General features: G+C 54.0%; 1 protein-coding gene across 5 annotated transcripts in view; it reads left to right on the plus strand.

The window, feature by feature from the left end:
- Window positions 1-16,597, plus strand: part of HDAC4 (histone deacetylase 4) — a 244,201-nt gene that overhangs the window by 85,769 nt on the left and 141,835 nt on the right. For 3 of the 5 annotated variants that reach the window (XM_060151668.1, XM_060151671.1, XM_060151670.1), the window contains one exon: window positions 7,193-7,264. In XM_060151668.1, coding sequence (XP_060007651.1) covers window positions 7,193-7,264 — 72 coding nt within the window. Of the gene's footprint in view, window positions 1-7,192; window positions 7,265-15,878; window positions 15,982-16,597 lie in introns of those variants that run through there. The other 2 variants (XM_060151672.1, XM_060151673.1) reach the window with 2 other exon arrangements.

The raw sequence follows: 16,597 nt of genomic DNA on the forward strand, positions 1-16,597 counted from the left end.
TCCATGTCCTGGCTATTGTAAATAGAGCTGCAATGAACATTGGGGTACATGACTCTCTTTTTTTAAAAAATATATATTTCTTAAATTTAATTAATTAATTTATTTATGGCTGTGTTGGGTCTTCATTGCTGCATGCGGGCTTTCTCTAGTTACGGCGAGCGGGGGCTACTCTTCGTTGCGGTGCGTGGGCTTCTCATTGCTGTGGCTTCTCTTGTCGCAGAGCACGGGCTCTAGGCGCATGGGCTTCAGTAGTTGTGGCACGTGGGCTTCAGTAGTTGTGGCACATGGGCTTCAGTAGTTGTGGCTCGCGGGCTCTAGAGTGCAGGCTCAGTAGTCATAGCGCACGGGCTTAGCTGCTCCGCAGCATGTAGGATCTTCCCGGACCAGGGCTCAAACTCACGTCCCCTGCATTGGCAGGCGGATTCTTAACCACTGCACCACCAGGGAAGCCCTACATGACTCTTTTGGATTACGGTTTTCTCAGGGTATATGCCCCATGGGGGGGTGGCTGGCTCGTATGGTAGTTCTATTTTTAGTTTTTTCAGGAACCTCCATGCTGTTCTCCATCAGGTTTTACAGTAGCACACACACAGCAACGCAAATACCACCACCGCAGGAATTCTGCCTTTCCTCCTTAAGTTGGTGTGTAGGGACCCGGGGCTTCTGTCCTGCAGGATCAGCCCTCGAAGTGGCCCCAAATGAGGGAGCTCAGCGCCTCCGCCCCCCAGCACTGGTCTCCCCAGGCCCCTCCGCCCTCCAGCACTGGTCTCCCCAGGCCCCTCCGCCCCCCAGCACTGGTCTCCCCAGGCCCCTCCGCCCCCCAGCACTGGTCTCCCCAGGCCCCTCCGCCCCCCTGCACTGGTCTCCCCAGGCCCCTCCGCCCCCCTGCACTGGTCTCCCCAGGCCCCTCCGCCCCCCAGCACTGGTCTCCCCAGGCCTGGCCCACGTGCGGCTCCAGGTCTGAAAGCCGCCTGCTCCTCGGCTGAGGCTCCGTGTCCAGGAAACGGGGCCGCCTCACCCTCCAGACCCTCATCACAGACGCACAGGAGCCTTAAGGGTCCGGGCGGCAGAGGGAAAACCCAGACTCAGACACCTGTTAGGGCGGAACCCCCTTTCCTTTGCAGACCTTCTGGCAAGTTCTCTGTAAGATCTGAATTCACGACAGATCAGAAGGGAGAGGAAACGGGGTGAAGGGGAGGCATACCATCATTCTTACTGCGAGAAAATATTCCAGCTTCTCCCCAGGCCCCGGGAAGCCCTCAAGATAAGAATTAATTCTCACACAAGCCTTCAAAGATGAGTCTGGGAAATGCAGCCCGAGGGCCTGGCCTCCCGCCCGCCCCCCTGAGCACCAGCTGCAGTTCTGGCTGAGCCCTGCCCCTCTGTACCCGGGCTTCTGCTTCCTCCCTTGGGACCCAAAACTGGGCTGCCCTCTGTCCCCGGTGTTCCCACTACCTCCTTGGGAGCAGGTCCACTCGTACTAACTCCTGAGAAGTCGTGCGGCAAGGAAAGCTCGGGCCTTTTCACAAGTGTGGGCAGTGTGTAGTGGCTTTCTTCCAAAGAATGTCATATGGAAAGAATGCCACAGGTCTTACTGTGCAGAGACCTGATGGACACACCTCTGCCGGGTGGTCAAGGTCAGCATCAGTGGGTGCGCCATGTCGGTGGGATGTGGTGCCACAGGATGGACGTGGCACTTCCCCTCTGTGGTCTTCTTGCTAAACACACAGCCCTGGTCCAATCAGGAGCACATCAGACAATCCCAATTGAGGGGCATTCGACAAACCACCTGACCCGTACTCCTCCACTGCCAAGGTCATCAAAAACAAGGAACGTGCTAGGAACCATCACAGCCCAGAGGAGGCTGAGGGGAGGTGATGACTGAATGTCATGCAGGGTCCTGGGTGGGGTCCTGGGACGGCAAGAGAGCACTAGGGGACAGCCAAGGAAACCTGAGAGAAGCATGGACTTCAGTTAACGACACCCCAGACATACTAATGTAAGATGTTCATCACAGGGGAAGCAGGGTGCAGAGTATGTGAGGACTCTCTGTACTTTTTAAATTTTTCTGTAAATCCACACCTGTTCTAAAATAAAAGGCTTGTATGATAAAAAGGGACAGGAAAATGGGCTGGAATGAAGACTTTGAGTTATTACTGCTGCCAAATACCGAAGATTCCGCGGCCGCCGGTCTGGAAACAGCTCTGTGAGAAGGATGAGGTGTGCGTGCCCTGCTGTCATATAAAGTGGGTGACAGGCAGCCTCGTCACCCCCATTTCATTTTGGTGACCTACATCGAAGAAGCCCCACTAAGCACATTTTATAATATTAATTTTCCAGCTCTTTTATGCACCTGACAAAAGAACAAGTGTGGAACTAAGGCTGGCATGTGTGGCTAGGGCTCCAACTCTCTGGAATCAAAAGTAGAAAAGATTTCAGGCCGCACTCGAATCCCCTATATCTGTACGACTTAGTTCCTTTCCTTTGCCTCAGAACTCACTGGACACAACCAAGTCGGTTTATCCCAGGAATGCAGGTTGGTTTGACATGAGAAAAGGAAGTTACCAGATGAAAGGGGAAATTATTTAACAATATGAATCGTTACAGAAAAGCTTCATAAAGTTAAGCACACATACATGATTTTAAAGTAGCCTTTGCAAAGTAGAAATAGAAGGGACTTTGCTTAACTTAATAAAGTTATCTGTCAGAAACTTACAGCAGGTGTTATACTTACGCTAGGTGAAGTATTGAAAACATTCCCAGTAAGATCAGAAACAAGACAGGGGTGTCCTCTTTTGCTATTTCCATTCAATAATGTACCATAGATGTGAGCTGTAGAATAAGGCAAGAAAAAGAAAGAAAAAGCATCAGGTCTGGAGAGGAAGAACAAACTGTCATTATCGTAGGTGACATGATTCTGCATGTAGAAAATTCAGACTAACTTCAGATAAGCGATTAGAATGAATATGAGTTTAACCAGATGCCGTAGCACCAAGCCAATATATAAAACTTGATTGTATTTCTGTATATCAGCAGAGAGAAATTGACATTGAAAATACTATCTATAATATTTTACTTAAAACATCAAATGTCTGGTAATAAATCTAAAGGTGTTCAAGATCTCTACACTCAAAATTCTAAAACATTTTTGAGAGAAATAAAATGAAGTGATATTCCATTCCATGTTCATGGATTGGGAGACATAATAGTGTTAATATTGTCACTTACCTCTTCTTCCAGAGAAGATTCTATGAACTCTTTTGCTGTTTTCTAGAAATTTTAGAAGATTGAACCTGAAAAGTGGGGAATTACAACTATGATATGCTTTCATTTCTTTTTCTCCCCCCTTTTCTTTTTTTTTTTTCTGCTGTTTTCCTATCTTTCTCAACTTTCTTCCCTCTCTTTCTTTCTTAATCCAGATGAGGGCAAATTCCTAGGGGTTGTGGGGGGACTCGGTCTTGGTGACTGGAAGGCCTGGTTGAACGGCACAGGTCTGGCTAAGTACCAGAGTACAGAGTACAAGGCCCAGTTCAGGCTTGTGTCTGGCCTAGTTGCAACAGAGCCAGGTTCTGGGGTGCTAAGTACATGATCTCGCGGACATTGCTCAGCCCTGCAGGGCTGCTTTCCCATGTGTAAAGGCGGGGAATAGGCCAGAAGAGCTGCGAGTTAGGTTCCTTTGGCTCCAAAGGCTACGATTCTAGTTAGAGATACCCCCTGCCCATCACACTGAATTACAGCCAAGCGTTGCTTTTAAGTTGGACCCCATCGTCTCTAAGTGGGCCGTGCTGTTTCTGTGCGAGCGTGATCACGTGTCCGCTGCCGTCCCGTGTGCACCGTGTGCGTTGTGGTCACTCACGGAAGAGTCACGTGGTGAGGGAGACACGGAGGAGCCTCGTGCTCCCTGCTTCTCTTCCGCATGTGTGCTCCTCCGCCAGCTCCCTGCGCCAAATAAAATGCCGCTTGAGGACACGAAGTACCGCAGTCCCATGCAGCGATGTTTCCAAAATTAGACTCTGAAGTGGAGAGGGGTTAGGGCGGAAGCCTGCTTGCAGGGGTGTTCCGCGGGCCGAGAGGAGGCCGTGCTCCCATCCCTTCTCCTTGGTTCCTTGCGTTGCTTTCTTGGCTGCTCTGTGCTCCGTGGCTACGTGGTCACGTGCTGGTGGCGCTTACGTCTGGGCTCTAAGCCGTCTTCCCCGGCCCTTGTAGCCCCTGCCCCTTCAAACGCGGTTTCTCTGTCCCTGCTCTGTTCTGGGGTTTTGTCCAGCTTCACAGCCTCAGGTTTGTTTTGTGAGCCCTGTGATACGCAATTGGACGTGTAAGGCCCTCGGTGGTATTTGTCACCAGCTCTGGTCCCCGTGACACGGAGCAACAATGCTGCATCACATCTGTCCCCACAGCTGACGTTCGTGCCTCAAACTGTCGTGTATGTGCTGAGCAGCCCCTGCCGCGCAGGGCCCTGCTACAGGTGTCCGTGGACTTGGTATATCTTCCCTCCATGTTTAGATCTGAATCCTCCAGGGACTCGAGAGGGCCCTGCATGCCTCCGTGTTCTCAGCCTGGGTCTTCACCCTGTGATGTCAGGGTCCTCACTGTGTGCCCGGGGCCACACACCCGGGCCTGCCAGCCTCGAGCACCCAGACCAGCTAGTGGGAGACTCTGGGGCCGGGACTGGGAGGCTGGTGTTATCGTCCCTTCTCTGGCCTCGTCTCCCGGTGCCCGGTCCCTTCTTGGTTCAGGTCTCTGCCCAGTGCCGTTCTATCTACTGCCTTCTGTGAAAAGACCTCTTACTTTTTGGCTTCTGTGATCCTCCATTCAGAGTGAGGAACGTGCGGTGTGCTGGGGGCGTCAGGGTGGTGGGGTGGGGTCTGCAGAGGAGCAGGGCGAGGAACGGGCACGGGCTGCTGGCGGCGTACCCAGCATCACGGGCTCTCGCTACTTGACGTGTCTTCCCGCTTCAGCGTGGCTGAAAGTCGCGTGTTATCAGGCATCATTGGGCATGTGGCTCTGGAGCAAGTGGACCTGCAGGGCTTGGGGCAGACACAAGCAGCTCGATCCAGTCTCCAGAAAGGCCTTCACACGAGCCGGGGTGCAGGCCCAGCGCTACTGCTCCGGCCCGGAAGCTGGAATTTCCTCATTTGCCAAACGAGGCAGCTGTGCTGGTTTCTGAGTTTCTAAACTGTGTCTGGTTCTAGAACTTTGGCTCAGGTGGAAGCTCAAGGAGAACACTGAGGAGGTGACGGTTTGGGGGGGACACGCCAGGTGTGGTGGCCCCAGAGGGAACGCCCTGGGCTTGCTCAGACGCAGCTGCAGGGCCGGCAGGGTGGCCCTCTAGCACCCAGCTCCTGGCCCTGCCCTCAGAAAATGGCGGCAGGACTAGGATTTTCAAAAGCCATTTTTGGTGTTTCTGAAAGTATTTACTGTGGGATTAGGATTTTTAAAAATACGTTTAGACTTTCCTGAATCTTCTGGTTCTGAAAATGAAATTTTCATTTCACTTATTCACGCTCAGAAAGAAAGGCTTGAAAGTGCTTTCTATCACTGTCTTGAGGCGCCTTTTTTTTGTTGTTGTTTGTTTTGCGGTACGCGGGCCTCTCACTGCTGTGGCCTCTCCCGTTGCGGAGCACAGGCTCCGGATGCGCAGGCTCAGCGGCCATGGCTCACGGGCCCAGCCGCTCCGCGGCATGTGGGATCTTCCCGGACCGGGGCACGAACCCGTGTCCCCTGCATCGGCAGGCGGACTCTCAACCACTGCGCCACCAGGGAAGCTCTTGAGGCCCCTTTCTGATGGGCAGTGAAGGGGCTCACAGGACATGGCATTAGGCCCACAGGTCAGCGTCAGACCATGTCAGGGCGGGTCATATGCCTGGAGAGAAGCCTTGGTGCAGACGGTCGGGCCTGGTCTGCTTCTGGGCATGAGTGTGGCCCCCAGTCCTCGTCCTGCCTCGGGGAGCCTGGACTGTCCTAACCCCACATATGCCCAGTGTCTCGTGAGCTGCCAGAATGGGGGAGGGGTGGCTGGCTGTGGAGAGGAGACCCCAGATCCCAGCGTTTGAGTCCCCGCGTCGTGGCTCGGGAGTGGCCGGGCGCCGCACAGGGAGCAGCTCGTTTTCCCCGAGGGTGTGGGAGCGCGGCTCGCAGGCCTCCCCGCTTCCCTGGGAGGGTCTGCAGTTCTCGGGAGACGCTTTGGGGTCTCCTCGGGGTCATTGTTCTCGTCCTTGGACTTTGAACCTCTCCAAAGACACACACGGGTCATGGAACACTGCATTTGAAGGCTGCCTGAGGTGCTGTCCATTTGGGGCAAAAAGCAGAGTTTTAGTACAGAGTCAGTAGACCTGCGCTCTTAAGTGTTTCTGTCATGATTTGCAAGTCGGCCCGAGGGGGCCGATGGCTGCTCTGGGAAACCAGTGCTTTCTCCGTAAAATCAGTAACGAGTGTGACCGACCACACGTCAGCGTCAGTAATGACGCACTTGTCCCTGCGGGCGTTCACACCAGTTGTCAGAAGCTAATTTTACACCAAAAGTGTGATTCCTGGAAGTTTTGCCGAAGTTTCCTTCTTGTCTGTCTGAGGGAATGTGGTCTAAAGGCAGCCTGTGCCAGGTGGAGGGGGTGTGGTTTCGGTGCCATCTTTGCAGTCAGAACACGATCGAAAGGTGGACCTGGAAGAAACGATTCCTTCCATTGTGAGAACCTGGCCCAGTGTCTTCCTAAGAGCGGGTTTGTTTGTCTTAGTTTCCTTGACTGTCCCGCAAGCGGGCAACAGCCACGGCTGCCCTCGCCGCCGGAGCCTCCGGGGGCTGTGTCTCTGTGGCCCTCGGGCCCCGGGTCCATATCTGGGAAGAGGATGAGTAACTCTTCTGCCTTCATCTTACTGCTTGTGGTCTCTGCAGAAACGCTGAGTGGTATCAGGTGGCTGCTGAAAAGAAGTAAAAACACAGCAGCTCGGCTGGACGCCCTCAGGCCAGGAATTGGTGTTTGCCATTTTCGAGATGGGGACCGGTTGGGATGTTCGACAAAGGGTCTTCTATTTTCTGACTCCGCAAATAAAAATGACACCGGTCTCCTTTAAAAGTGAGAAGGACACGTGCACTTCCATTGTTTGCAAGGAAGTGCTCCTTGCAGGCCAGGAGTGTAAAGTATTTTAATTGAGATGCGAGCAGTTTCTGAAGCCAAATGCTTTCTCTGTCCTCCAGATGGACTTTCTGGCCGAGACCAGCCGGTGGAGCTGCTCAACCCTGCCCGCGTGAACCACATGCCCGGCTCGGGTAAGTCGGCACGCCCAGCCCTGCTGCGCACCAGGCGCCACAGAAGGGGTGTTTGGGTCTCCGCTGTCCTGGGGGGCTCTGGAGAGAAAGGGGTGGGGTCTCAGGTCCACGGAAGTTGGCTGCTCTTTCCTGGGGTAAAAATAGGCCACTGGTTTTGGAAATGTAGTGGGCTTCGCTTAATGCTTCCTAAGTAAGTGGCACAGACACGCAGGGCCTTTTTTCTGTCTTGAACTCCGATGGGGTGTGTCCTTCCCAAAGGTAAGAACTGCTTGTTTTGGGTCTAACTCCAGGCCCTGAGCTGTACGAGAGTCTGGGGGAAGAGCGCTGAGCTTGAGCTGGGGACACTGCAGGGCAGGTCACGCTGGGTCCAGGGCCCCAGGCTCCTCGGGGGAGAGTGAGTCCGTGATGTCTCCTAAGCAGCTTTCCATGTGTAATTGACGAAAAAGCATCAGCCGTGATTAGAAACCTCTCATTCCATATACAATATTCCTAAATATCATGCTGTAGGCAGTGTTTTCCGAATCCACACGGCCGTGGGAGCTTTTTCTTTTTCTTTTTGTACAACACTAACCCTCCATCTACTGTCCTCCAGGATTTCAACTCAGAGCCCAGATGCCGTTCTTCATGGGCTCCTTCGCCTTATTGAGACTAAAACAAGCCTCTTGAAGGCCAGGGTGTATGGAAGGGAACCGTTGTCAGCGTTCCACATATGCTCTTAAGCCGGTGTTTTGAGGGCAACACTGCTGGCCCCTTGCTTGCTGTGTCCTGAGGCCTCCGTGTCTGTGGTTTGTTCCTCGCGGCACCTCCTGAACCCCAGCCTTCCTGTCCCCCCTCTGCCCGCTCTCTCTCTCCGTGGGCAGGCCTGGCAGAGGTGGGGGGCACATAGATGCCTGCCTCTGCCCCAGCCCCCGGCTGACCCACCCATCGCCTCACCTTCCCCATCCTCTTCAAAAGAAACCAAAGCTTGAGGCAGGGCTGGAAGTGTCAGAGAAGAGATTTCTTTCTTCGCATAGAGATTCTCTGAAGCCTGCCAGGGATCACTTTTGGCATCTCCCCAGACGCGAAGCTCGGGTTGTTTGCGGCGCTCCGGCCTCCTGCAGGGGTGCCCACGCCTCTCCCTCACCCTCCACCCACCCGTGGAGCAGGTTACTTGTTAACCGAGGACGCTGCGGGCAGGGCAGAGGGCTTGGAAACAGCAGCTGAAGACCAAGATGCTCTCTCTCTCATTTTGGCCCCAGCAAGGGAAGCAGTGCTGATTTCCCTTTCTCTTGAGTTCATTTGCCGGTGCCTTGTGTAGCTTGGGCATTTTCAGACAGTTTCCTGGTGCTCGCCCGGTGTGGGATGGAGGAAGAAGCTTTTCAGTAGCTTGATAGACTGTGAAAAGGTGGTTTCCAAGTGAACCAGAAAGTGGGTGGGCTTCAAGTTCGTTTTCTGGCTTGAGAAGCGCACCCTGCTGGTTGAGACTTCGTATGGGCTTCCCGGCTCCACGTACAGACAAACCACGGACTGCAGTCCTGGACGGACGGGACCTGGAATCCTGGTGACCCGCTGACCGTGTGACTCTAGGCAAGCCGCCGAGTGTCTCGGTTTTGTTTCCTCGATGGGGTAATAATGCCGACTCTGCAGGATTCTGACAGAGAGCAGGTCTACGTGTCTGATTTTTAGTAGTTCCTGGAGAAATGTCATCTCTTAATGTCCTGTGGGCGGGTACTGAACACGCATGGGACGTGGCTGTGACAGTGCTGGTGTTCAGATGCTAGGACAGCCCCTGGGGTCTGTTACACCCCTTCTCTTCTTTTGGGGGAAGTGCCCCACTTGAGAGACGGCATATCGGGGAGGGGGCCCCGGTGAAATTGGAGCCAGTAACACTGCACCTCCAGATTCCATTGGTCAGAGTCAGAGGATGAGTCTGTGCTTGCTGGTGTCATCGGGGGTCAGTGTTTTCAGGGTGACTCTAGTGGGGGGGCACGATGCCTGTGAGCAGCCGGCAGCAGAAGGAGGGGTGTACACGGGGCTGCGCTCCCCAGGCCGGCTGCGGAGGCCTCTCCGTGAGCTGAGCCTTAGAAGCTGCTGAAGTGAAGGGCATTCTTAACACTCCATTTTTGGTCATTCCAACCACTGTAAATTACGTTCTACAAAGAAATGTGAATCTCAGCTTACGCAATAATTTGAAAATTAGTACAACGATTTCTGTAAAGCCACATTTTTATGATACGGGAGTGGAAACATTTTTAGATGTATTTTTATGTCGATCCCAGTTTGCTGTTGCACATTTTCCAACCATTGAGTTTAATCTTAAGTACTCTTCTGACTCTCGGCGGTCCGAAAACACACTGATACATGCGTATAATTTGCAGGAATCACTCAGACATTCACCGTGGGAGCTTGTTCCTTTGAACGTACAGCTTTTGCTGTGCGTGGAGGAGTGCCCGCGGGGCCCTCCTCTCCTGGACCTCTGCTCATTTCTCGTCTGTTCCTGGCCATTCGTGGCAGCATGCTCAACCATCTTTCTGATAATGGTTCTCCTTAAATACGTTAGTTCTTGTGAAGTCTTACTTCAAATAAAAAAGCACTATTCATACCTTCTATTTTGGGGCCATTTTGACTTGAGACTTGAGGTAATTCCTACAAGAATATCTCTTACTAGAAAAGTTTGTCTTGTAGAAGGAACAGGCTAAAATGCTCTTTATTTTGGATTCATTCTGATTCCTCCACCTTCCCCCTTTTTATATGCAAACAAGCCTTCCCTTCTTTTTGTGTTTCTTTTCTTCTTGTTTTAAAGTTTTTCGCTGTGAAGTAGTTCTGTTATAAAAGAGAGAAAACATAACAACCATTTGCCTACCACTTAGTTGCAACTTCTTCATTACTCTTGTTCTGTGTGTGCATCATATTTCTTCACTTTTTTTTGGACTAAATGGAGTGTCACAAGTTATGAATGAGGGTACACCATTTCACCCTTCCTGGGAGGTTGTCCTTTTCCTTCCTGGGTGGGGACTTGGGGGCGCAGACAGGGTGGCGGGAGCCGTGGAGGGTTCCCTGGAAGCTCAGAGTTCGGCCGGGAGAGATGGTGGGGCTTGAGGGCAGAGGAAGAGGTGAGAGGTGGCCCTCTAGGAGAGAGATCACACACTTGCCTGTGCCAGGGGACTTGAAAAACACTTCAGTCCTTCATTTCTGAATCACTTTGACTTTTTTGGGAAGTAACATACTTTTTCCCTGATGATAAAAGCAAGGCATGTTTAGTATAGAAAAGAGACATTGTACTGAGTGTGTAGGATGCTGGTTCCAGACCTGGAAGTTGAGCTCCCTCGGAGCTGGACAGTGTAGGTGCTCAGCGCCTGGGTGGAGTGAAGCGGCTGGAGGAGGAGAAGCCTCAGTGCCCGGGAGGAAGGGGGAGGAAAGCAGCCCTGAGGGGCAGCGGGAGGCATGTCGAGGCGCCCACCGTGGTGGCCTGCTGCAGGGCCCCGCGCCCTTCCTGCCTGTTCCCCGCCAGAGGCGAGTGGCAGGGCCGCTTCCCCAGGGTCACCCGGCGTGTCAGTTACGGGGCAGGGACCCATTTCTGCTCTCCAGGGGTGCCGCTGGAGCAAACGATCACTTTGGAGAATGCTGGGGACCTCTGGACCAGCGGGCTTTAAGGATGGGGTGTTGACTGGAGAGGAGCCTCTGCTACGGGCTCCATCGCCCTCATCGTAAACATGGGTTTCGGTCAGAGTTATCGAGGTTTTCTTTCAAGGCTGTATAACAGGGGTATAATTTTTAAAAGAAAATTCTGGAAACTTGAAGCTACCCCAACTCTAGAGAACTTATCCAAACTAATTTTTAAAAAGTGAGGTTTGGCTCTAGCCACGGATTCCCAAATCTTACAGAGTATTTGACCACTGCACTGTCAAAGGGGTTATTGAATGGCTTGACCGTCCTCGAATTTTAGAACAGGAGCTACCTGAGGTTAGCTGGTGCCTGAAACTTCCCATGCCTCCCGGGCATGTCGTGTTGTTCTTGTTGTTCGGTTTGGTTTGGCGAGAGAGAATGCGTAGCAGACGCCAGCGTGAGGACACACGTGACCTCGGGGGAGGCTGCAGACGCCCCTTCATGGCACAGGAAGCGTTCATCACGGTGACCATAAATCCCCCGTAAAACCTTACTTGTCCTACTTCTCACCGGATCCTCCTCTGTGTGTTTTTCATGCAAAGCTGGGTTTCTGGGGTTGAGGTGTAGCACAGTAAAGCGTCGTGGGCCACCTTTGGGGGCCCCTAAGGCTGCCGCCTGCTGCACACCAGGAGGGGAGCGGACCTTGGTCTCCTCGTTCTGGGGCCAGGCCCGACTCTGCACATTGCTCTTCTCTGCAGGCCAGGGGCCCATCGCTGGGTGACAGCTCCCCGCTGGCCCGCAGGCCGGCTGCCCTCTGGCTGCAGCAGAGAGCGGGCAGGCGCACAGTGGGGCACAGAGCAGATGCTCGAGCCAAAGCGGTTGCCTGCCTTGCTTTTCCTATGAGCTTGTTTTAATTTGTGGAGGAAAATGAAAATATAGAACACAGAGACATAAAGTAAATTCCAACAGTTTGAAAAATTAGAAAAGGATTCCTATAGTTTGTTTGCTTAGTTTAAACAAAGGTTGAGAATTTTTCCACTTCCCTCCTTCAAGTTCATGTGCGGGCCTGGTGAGTCGTCATGACGTAAAGGCCAGGTTTCAGCGTCTGTAGCCCACGTGGCTTCAGAGCCCGAGTGTCATCACGGCCCCGGCCGTGGAGGCCCTGCCTTGCTGCGTGCATCTATGAGCTGTTTGGAAACGCCTCAGGATCGCCTGGGGGAACAGGTAGATTTACAGCCAAGAGTGGTTCTGGACCAGGGGGCGCCGTCCTGCACTGTTCTCCTGTGTCACCGCCTTGTTCCCCAGGTGTCACACCCAGGGATCCATCCCCAGGTTCCAGGTTCCCCATCACCACGCAGAATTCCCAAGGCTGCCCTTCCCCAGCCCCTCCTGGTCTCCCGGGCTGTCCTCCTGGGAGTCTTCAGAGCCTCCCCGTTTTCTCTCTGGCCACTTGCTTCACTCCCAGCCCCTACGCCTGTCCCCTCTCCCGCCAGATTGGTGAGCGCCCGTGGGCGGTGCCTCTGTCTGGGAACGCCGCCGTGCCAGCCAGGGGCAGCATCGCACGCGGCACAGACGCAGGATGTCTTTTTGTCCTGTTCCTTCTCCTCCTCACCCCGTTGCCGAGAGCTCCATGCCTGCGCCCCCGCTTGGGGCTCCGTGTTAGGAGAAGTGAGGGCAGGGGCAGGGCTGGGCCCAGCAGAGCTACCGCGAGGCCTGGGGGCCGGGCAGCAGGACCTGCCTCCCCTTGGCCGTGTGGCGCTTCCTCGGAGCCCGGGCTGCCTGTCTGGCGCCGTGGGGCTGCTCGGCCTGGCAGGGGCGTCGGGCGCCCGGGAAGCAGGCGGGCATCTGGCACACGGGAGGCCCCGCGATGCCGCCTGTCCCTCTTCTGTTTCACCGCGCTCCGCCTCTCTGGTACCCTGTGGTCTGCCCGCCCGCCGCCCCGGCTCTGCTGATCCCTCCAGCATGACTGCCGCCCCCAACCAGCCCAAAGGCCTTTGTGATGGCCCCTAGGACTGCTGTTTAAAACGAAGCAAAACCAGCCGGTGTAGAGAAGCCTAACAACAAAAATGCTTGGAGTCATGTTGAGAACGAGGACCCACATCTGCTCAGGCTTTTCTCTGAATGCTGTGTATTATCAGGTTAGAAGCCTGCCTGCTTTTTTGCTACATCGAGCTCCCGGACCTACTCAATGTTTAATGCTGACGTACCATCTTTAATGCTGAGCCTGGCACGTGGGTCTGGCCCACGGAGAGCCGTCGCCGCGGATGAGCTGGCAGCCCCCGCCTCTCTGCCGACGGCTGTGCAGGTGCACGTGTGGGTTTGATTTGTGGCCACGAGAACCTCAGCAGTTCAACCAGAGTGGCAGCGCCGGCCCTCAGGACCCAGGGCTGAGGAAGTGCTCCCAGGAACCACCCTTCTGCCTGGGGACCGAGCTCCAGAGAGGAGAGGGACAGAGGCTGTAGCTTCGGAACTCAGGCCTCGGCGCCGGCCCGCTCCCCTCAGAGGCCTCTGCCTCTCGAGTCTGATAACTTCACTGGCGGTGGAATTTACCCACTAGGAAATGGATCATCCCCCCGGTAGTTCTTAACGGGACCAGGTTTTGGGTCCTGTGCCTCTCGATGGTGTTTGCAGAGGAGAGCGAGCCAAGCCCTCCTCGCGTTTCTGCGTCATGTACCGTAAATCCAGCCGCGTCCCTCGTTCGTCCCGCTGTCACTCACTGCCTTTGGCCCTAACAGCCGGTCGCAAGGGCCCCGAGGCTGGGAGCTGTGTGGGTTCCTGCAGCTGCGAGCCCGTCGGGGCACAGAGCTGCGCCTGTTACATGGTCTGCGTCGTCTGGGCTTCCATGGAGCTGTCCGCTCCGAATGCGCCAGGAGCCGGAGGGACCGGCTGGGCTCTGTCTCTGTTGCTTTTCTCTTTTCCTACTTTCTCTTTTCTTCTTCTTCCTTGTGTTTCCCTGTTACGTTCACTCAAATCTCACCAAACCAGGGGGTGCGATTATGGGTTTGGAAACAGCTTTCCCTCCGGACACCGAGGCCCGGTTCCCTTGTCTGCCCGAGGCCTGCCTTCCACCCTGAGGGCCGTCTGGGCAGTGGGGCTGCCCTTCTTCCTGAGCAGCGGGTTGCTACCCAGGTGCCGTTGTCTGTCCGCCTGGGCTCTGCCTTCCATGGTGATGGTTTTCCTGGCCTGTCCACTCATGTTTAGGACAGAGCACCAGAGGCTGGGGACCCTCGGGGGTTCGGGGGTGCTGGCAGCCGGGGCTCCGTGCCCTGCTCTGACACGTCTTCCGTGGGGCTGGTCACCCCACTGGGAGGCGTGACCCAGGCCACCCGCAGCCGGCGAGCAGCGCTGTCACTGCAGCACCCTCGCCCTTCCCGGAAGATGAGTCTCCTGCTCTGTGGGGTGCGCAGGGGTCTGGGGACCTCTGTGCTCCCAGAACAGGTCCGTCTCCTGCGTCGGGGGTCCTGGTGCGGCCACTCCTGAGCCTCGGGGTGCTTTGATTCGGTTTCTTACGTCTGGTGAGGCAGGTGCCCCTTATTCACCCATGTTTTTTCTCGTAGGACTTGGTTCTCTCTCATTTGCCTTTTATCTGCAGTTGTGTTGGTGATTTTTTTTTAGTGGGCTCTGGAGGAGTGGGGATAAATGATGGTGTTTGGTCTGCCATCTTCCACCAGAAATGCCCCGCCTGTGCCTCTCAGGTGCCCCGTAACGGGCTGGCTGGCCGAGCTCACCCCTGGCACCCGACCAAGGCCCACTCTGCCCCGCATGGCGGGTTCCCCAGCTGTGTCCTTTCAGGATCCTCCTGGTTCCCCAGCTGTGTCCTTTCAGTAGCCTCAGCACTTGAGGGAGGAAGATGAAGGCCTTCCCAACCAGGGTGGAAATTAGATTGTTTGGGTTATTTATGTTTATCACCAGCTGTCGTACCCCATTAAGTTTGTTTTGTGATTGTTGCCATAGACGCGGAGAGTTAGAAGGAGCTTGCTGTGGGGCCTGAAGGGGAGGGAACAGGAACCACGAGAAGCAAACATTTACCGGTCACGGCGTAGCGGGCCCTCGGAGGCTGGCTGGGAGGTGTCTCGCGTGCTCAGTTGCGCCTGAAGCTGGCCACACGTCCGCACGAGCCCAACGGGATGAGGTCGGCGACTCCCCGTTTCTCCATCTTATAGGAATAGGTGTGGTACCGGCAGTGGTGACCCTAAGATATGTGTTGATACAGAAAATAGAGCATTAAACCTTAATGTCCTCATGGTGTATTTGAAAGTGCTTTTTAGGCGGAAGATACAGTATTTTTCCAACTCGGAGTTTTGCTGTTTGTGCATTGGAAGCATCACTGATGCCAGGAAGGTCTGGATGCGTGAGCGCATCATTTGCGGGCAAAGCACTTTTTATCTTTTTGTCTCTTTATTACCAGGTTTTGTGTTCTGTACTTCAGGGCTACGCGGTGTGAATGAGATATATCCAGAGTCTGGGAACCCCTTAAATGTGTCTAAAAGTGCTTAACTGTGTCTCCACAGGGTCAGGAAGACAACTCTTGTTAACTCTTGTCCATGGCTGTTATTGTTTCTGGGAAAGTGGTCACACTTAACATGCTGTATCATTCAGCCCTGCCAGCAGCCTGCCCCCTAGGAGGGTAAAGTGTGGTCGTTTAAGGAGAAACCTCACAGCAGCTCATACCGTCCAGCAGCCGTTAGACCCAAGCCCTGGCCCTCTGTGTCCCTGGCAGGCTGGCTCCCAAGCGCCATGGTGGGGCTGGGGTCTGACCAGGTGTCCTTGGGCAGTGGTGCCTGGTCGGGGCAGACGGGGAGAAGCAGAGGGAGTATTGCTGGTTGAGTCAGGAGCCCAAGGGGAGGGGGCTGGTCCTCCTTTCGGTCCCACCGGTGCCCACTGAGCACGCTGTGTATGGTCAGCCTGGGAATCCCGCGGAGGGGTGGGGAGGCTGCGGTGTCCAGCAGCTGGCCGTGTCCGTCTTTCCCTGAGCAAGCCTGCCCTCCACCCACCGCCTGTGTTTCTAGCGGGACAGGGTACACGCAGACCTGGTGTCGTCGGAGCCGGGGACACGCTGTCAGTCTGGTCCAGCTTTGTCTGTTTCAGTCATCTTTCAAAGAACCAGCTTCTCTGCCTCTGGTGATACTCGTGTACATTTATTTTCTCCTCCTTTCATTCCTGTTCTTATTTCCATTCTGCTTTTTTTGGTGGAGGGGTTTATGTGGATATTCTTGTACTAAATTCTTAGGTTGAACATTTAGCACGTTAATTTTTAGCCTTTCCTCCTCTTGCTGTAAGCATTTAAGGTTCTGTGGTTCTCTCTGGAGACAAATGGAAATGCTTTGGTAACTTCTATTTGTAGTATTCAAGTTCTAGTTTACAGTAGTTAATTTGTAGCCTCTTGAAAATTTGTTTGATGATTCTTTTTCCTTTGAAAAAATGAGATATTTAGAAGTGTTTTTCATCTGGAAGTACAGACTTTTTCAAGTAATCTTTTTGTTATTGATTTCTAATATACTGTGTTATGGTTAGAGATTACTGAGCCTTTGAACTTGTTTGAGACTTGCCTTATGGCCCGTGTTGATGACTCTTCAGTATGTGCTTTAGAAGAGTTGTATCCTCTGGTTGTCAGGCGCAGGATTCTAAATATGCTCATTAAATCCAACCTGGTGGCAGGAGATGGTGTGGAACGCCAGACGATGCTAGAAGGTGCTCCATGCTGTGGCGAGGAAGAAGCCATTAAGGACAGCTGAGTTCTTGTGAGAT

Source organism: Lagenorhynchus albirostris, chromosome 6 (assembly GCF_949774975.1).
Source record: "Lagenorhynchus albirostris chromosome 6, mLagAlb1.1, whole genome shotgun sequence".
Classification (NCBI taxonomy): domain Eukaryota; kingdom Metazoa; phylum Chordata; class Mammalia; order Artiodactyla; family Delphinidae; genus Lagenorhynchus; species Lagenorhynchus albirostris.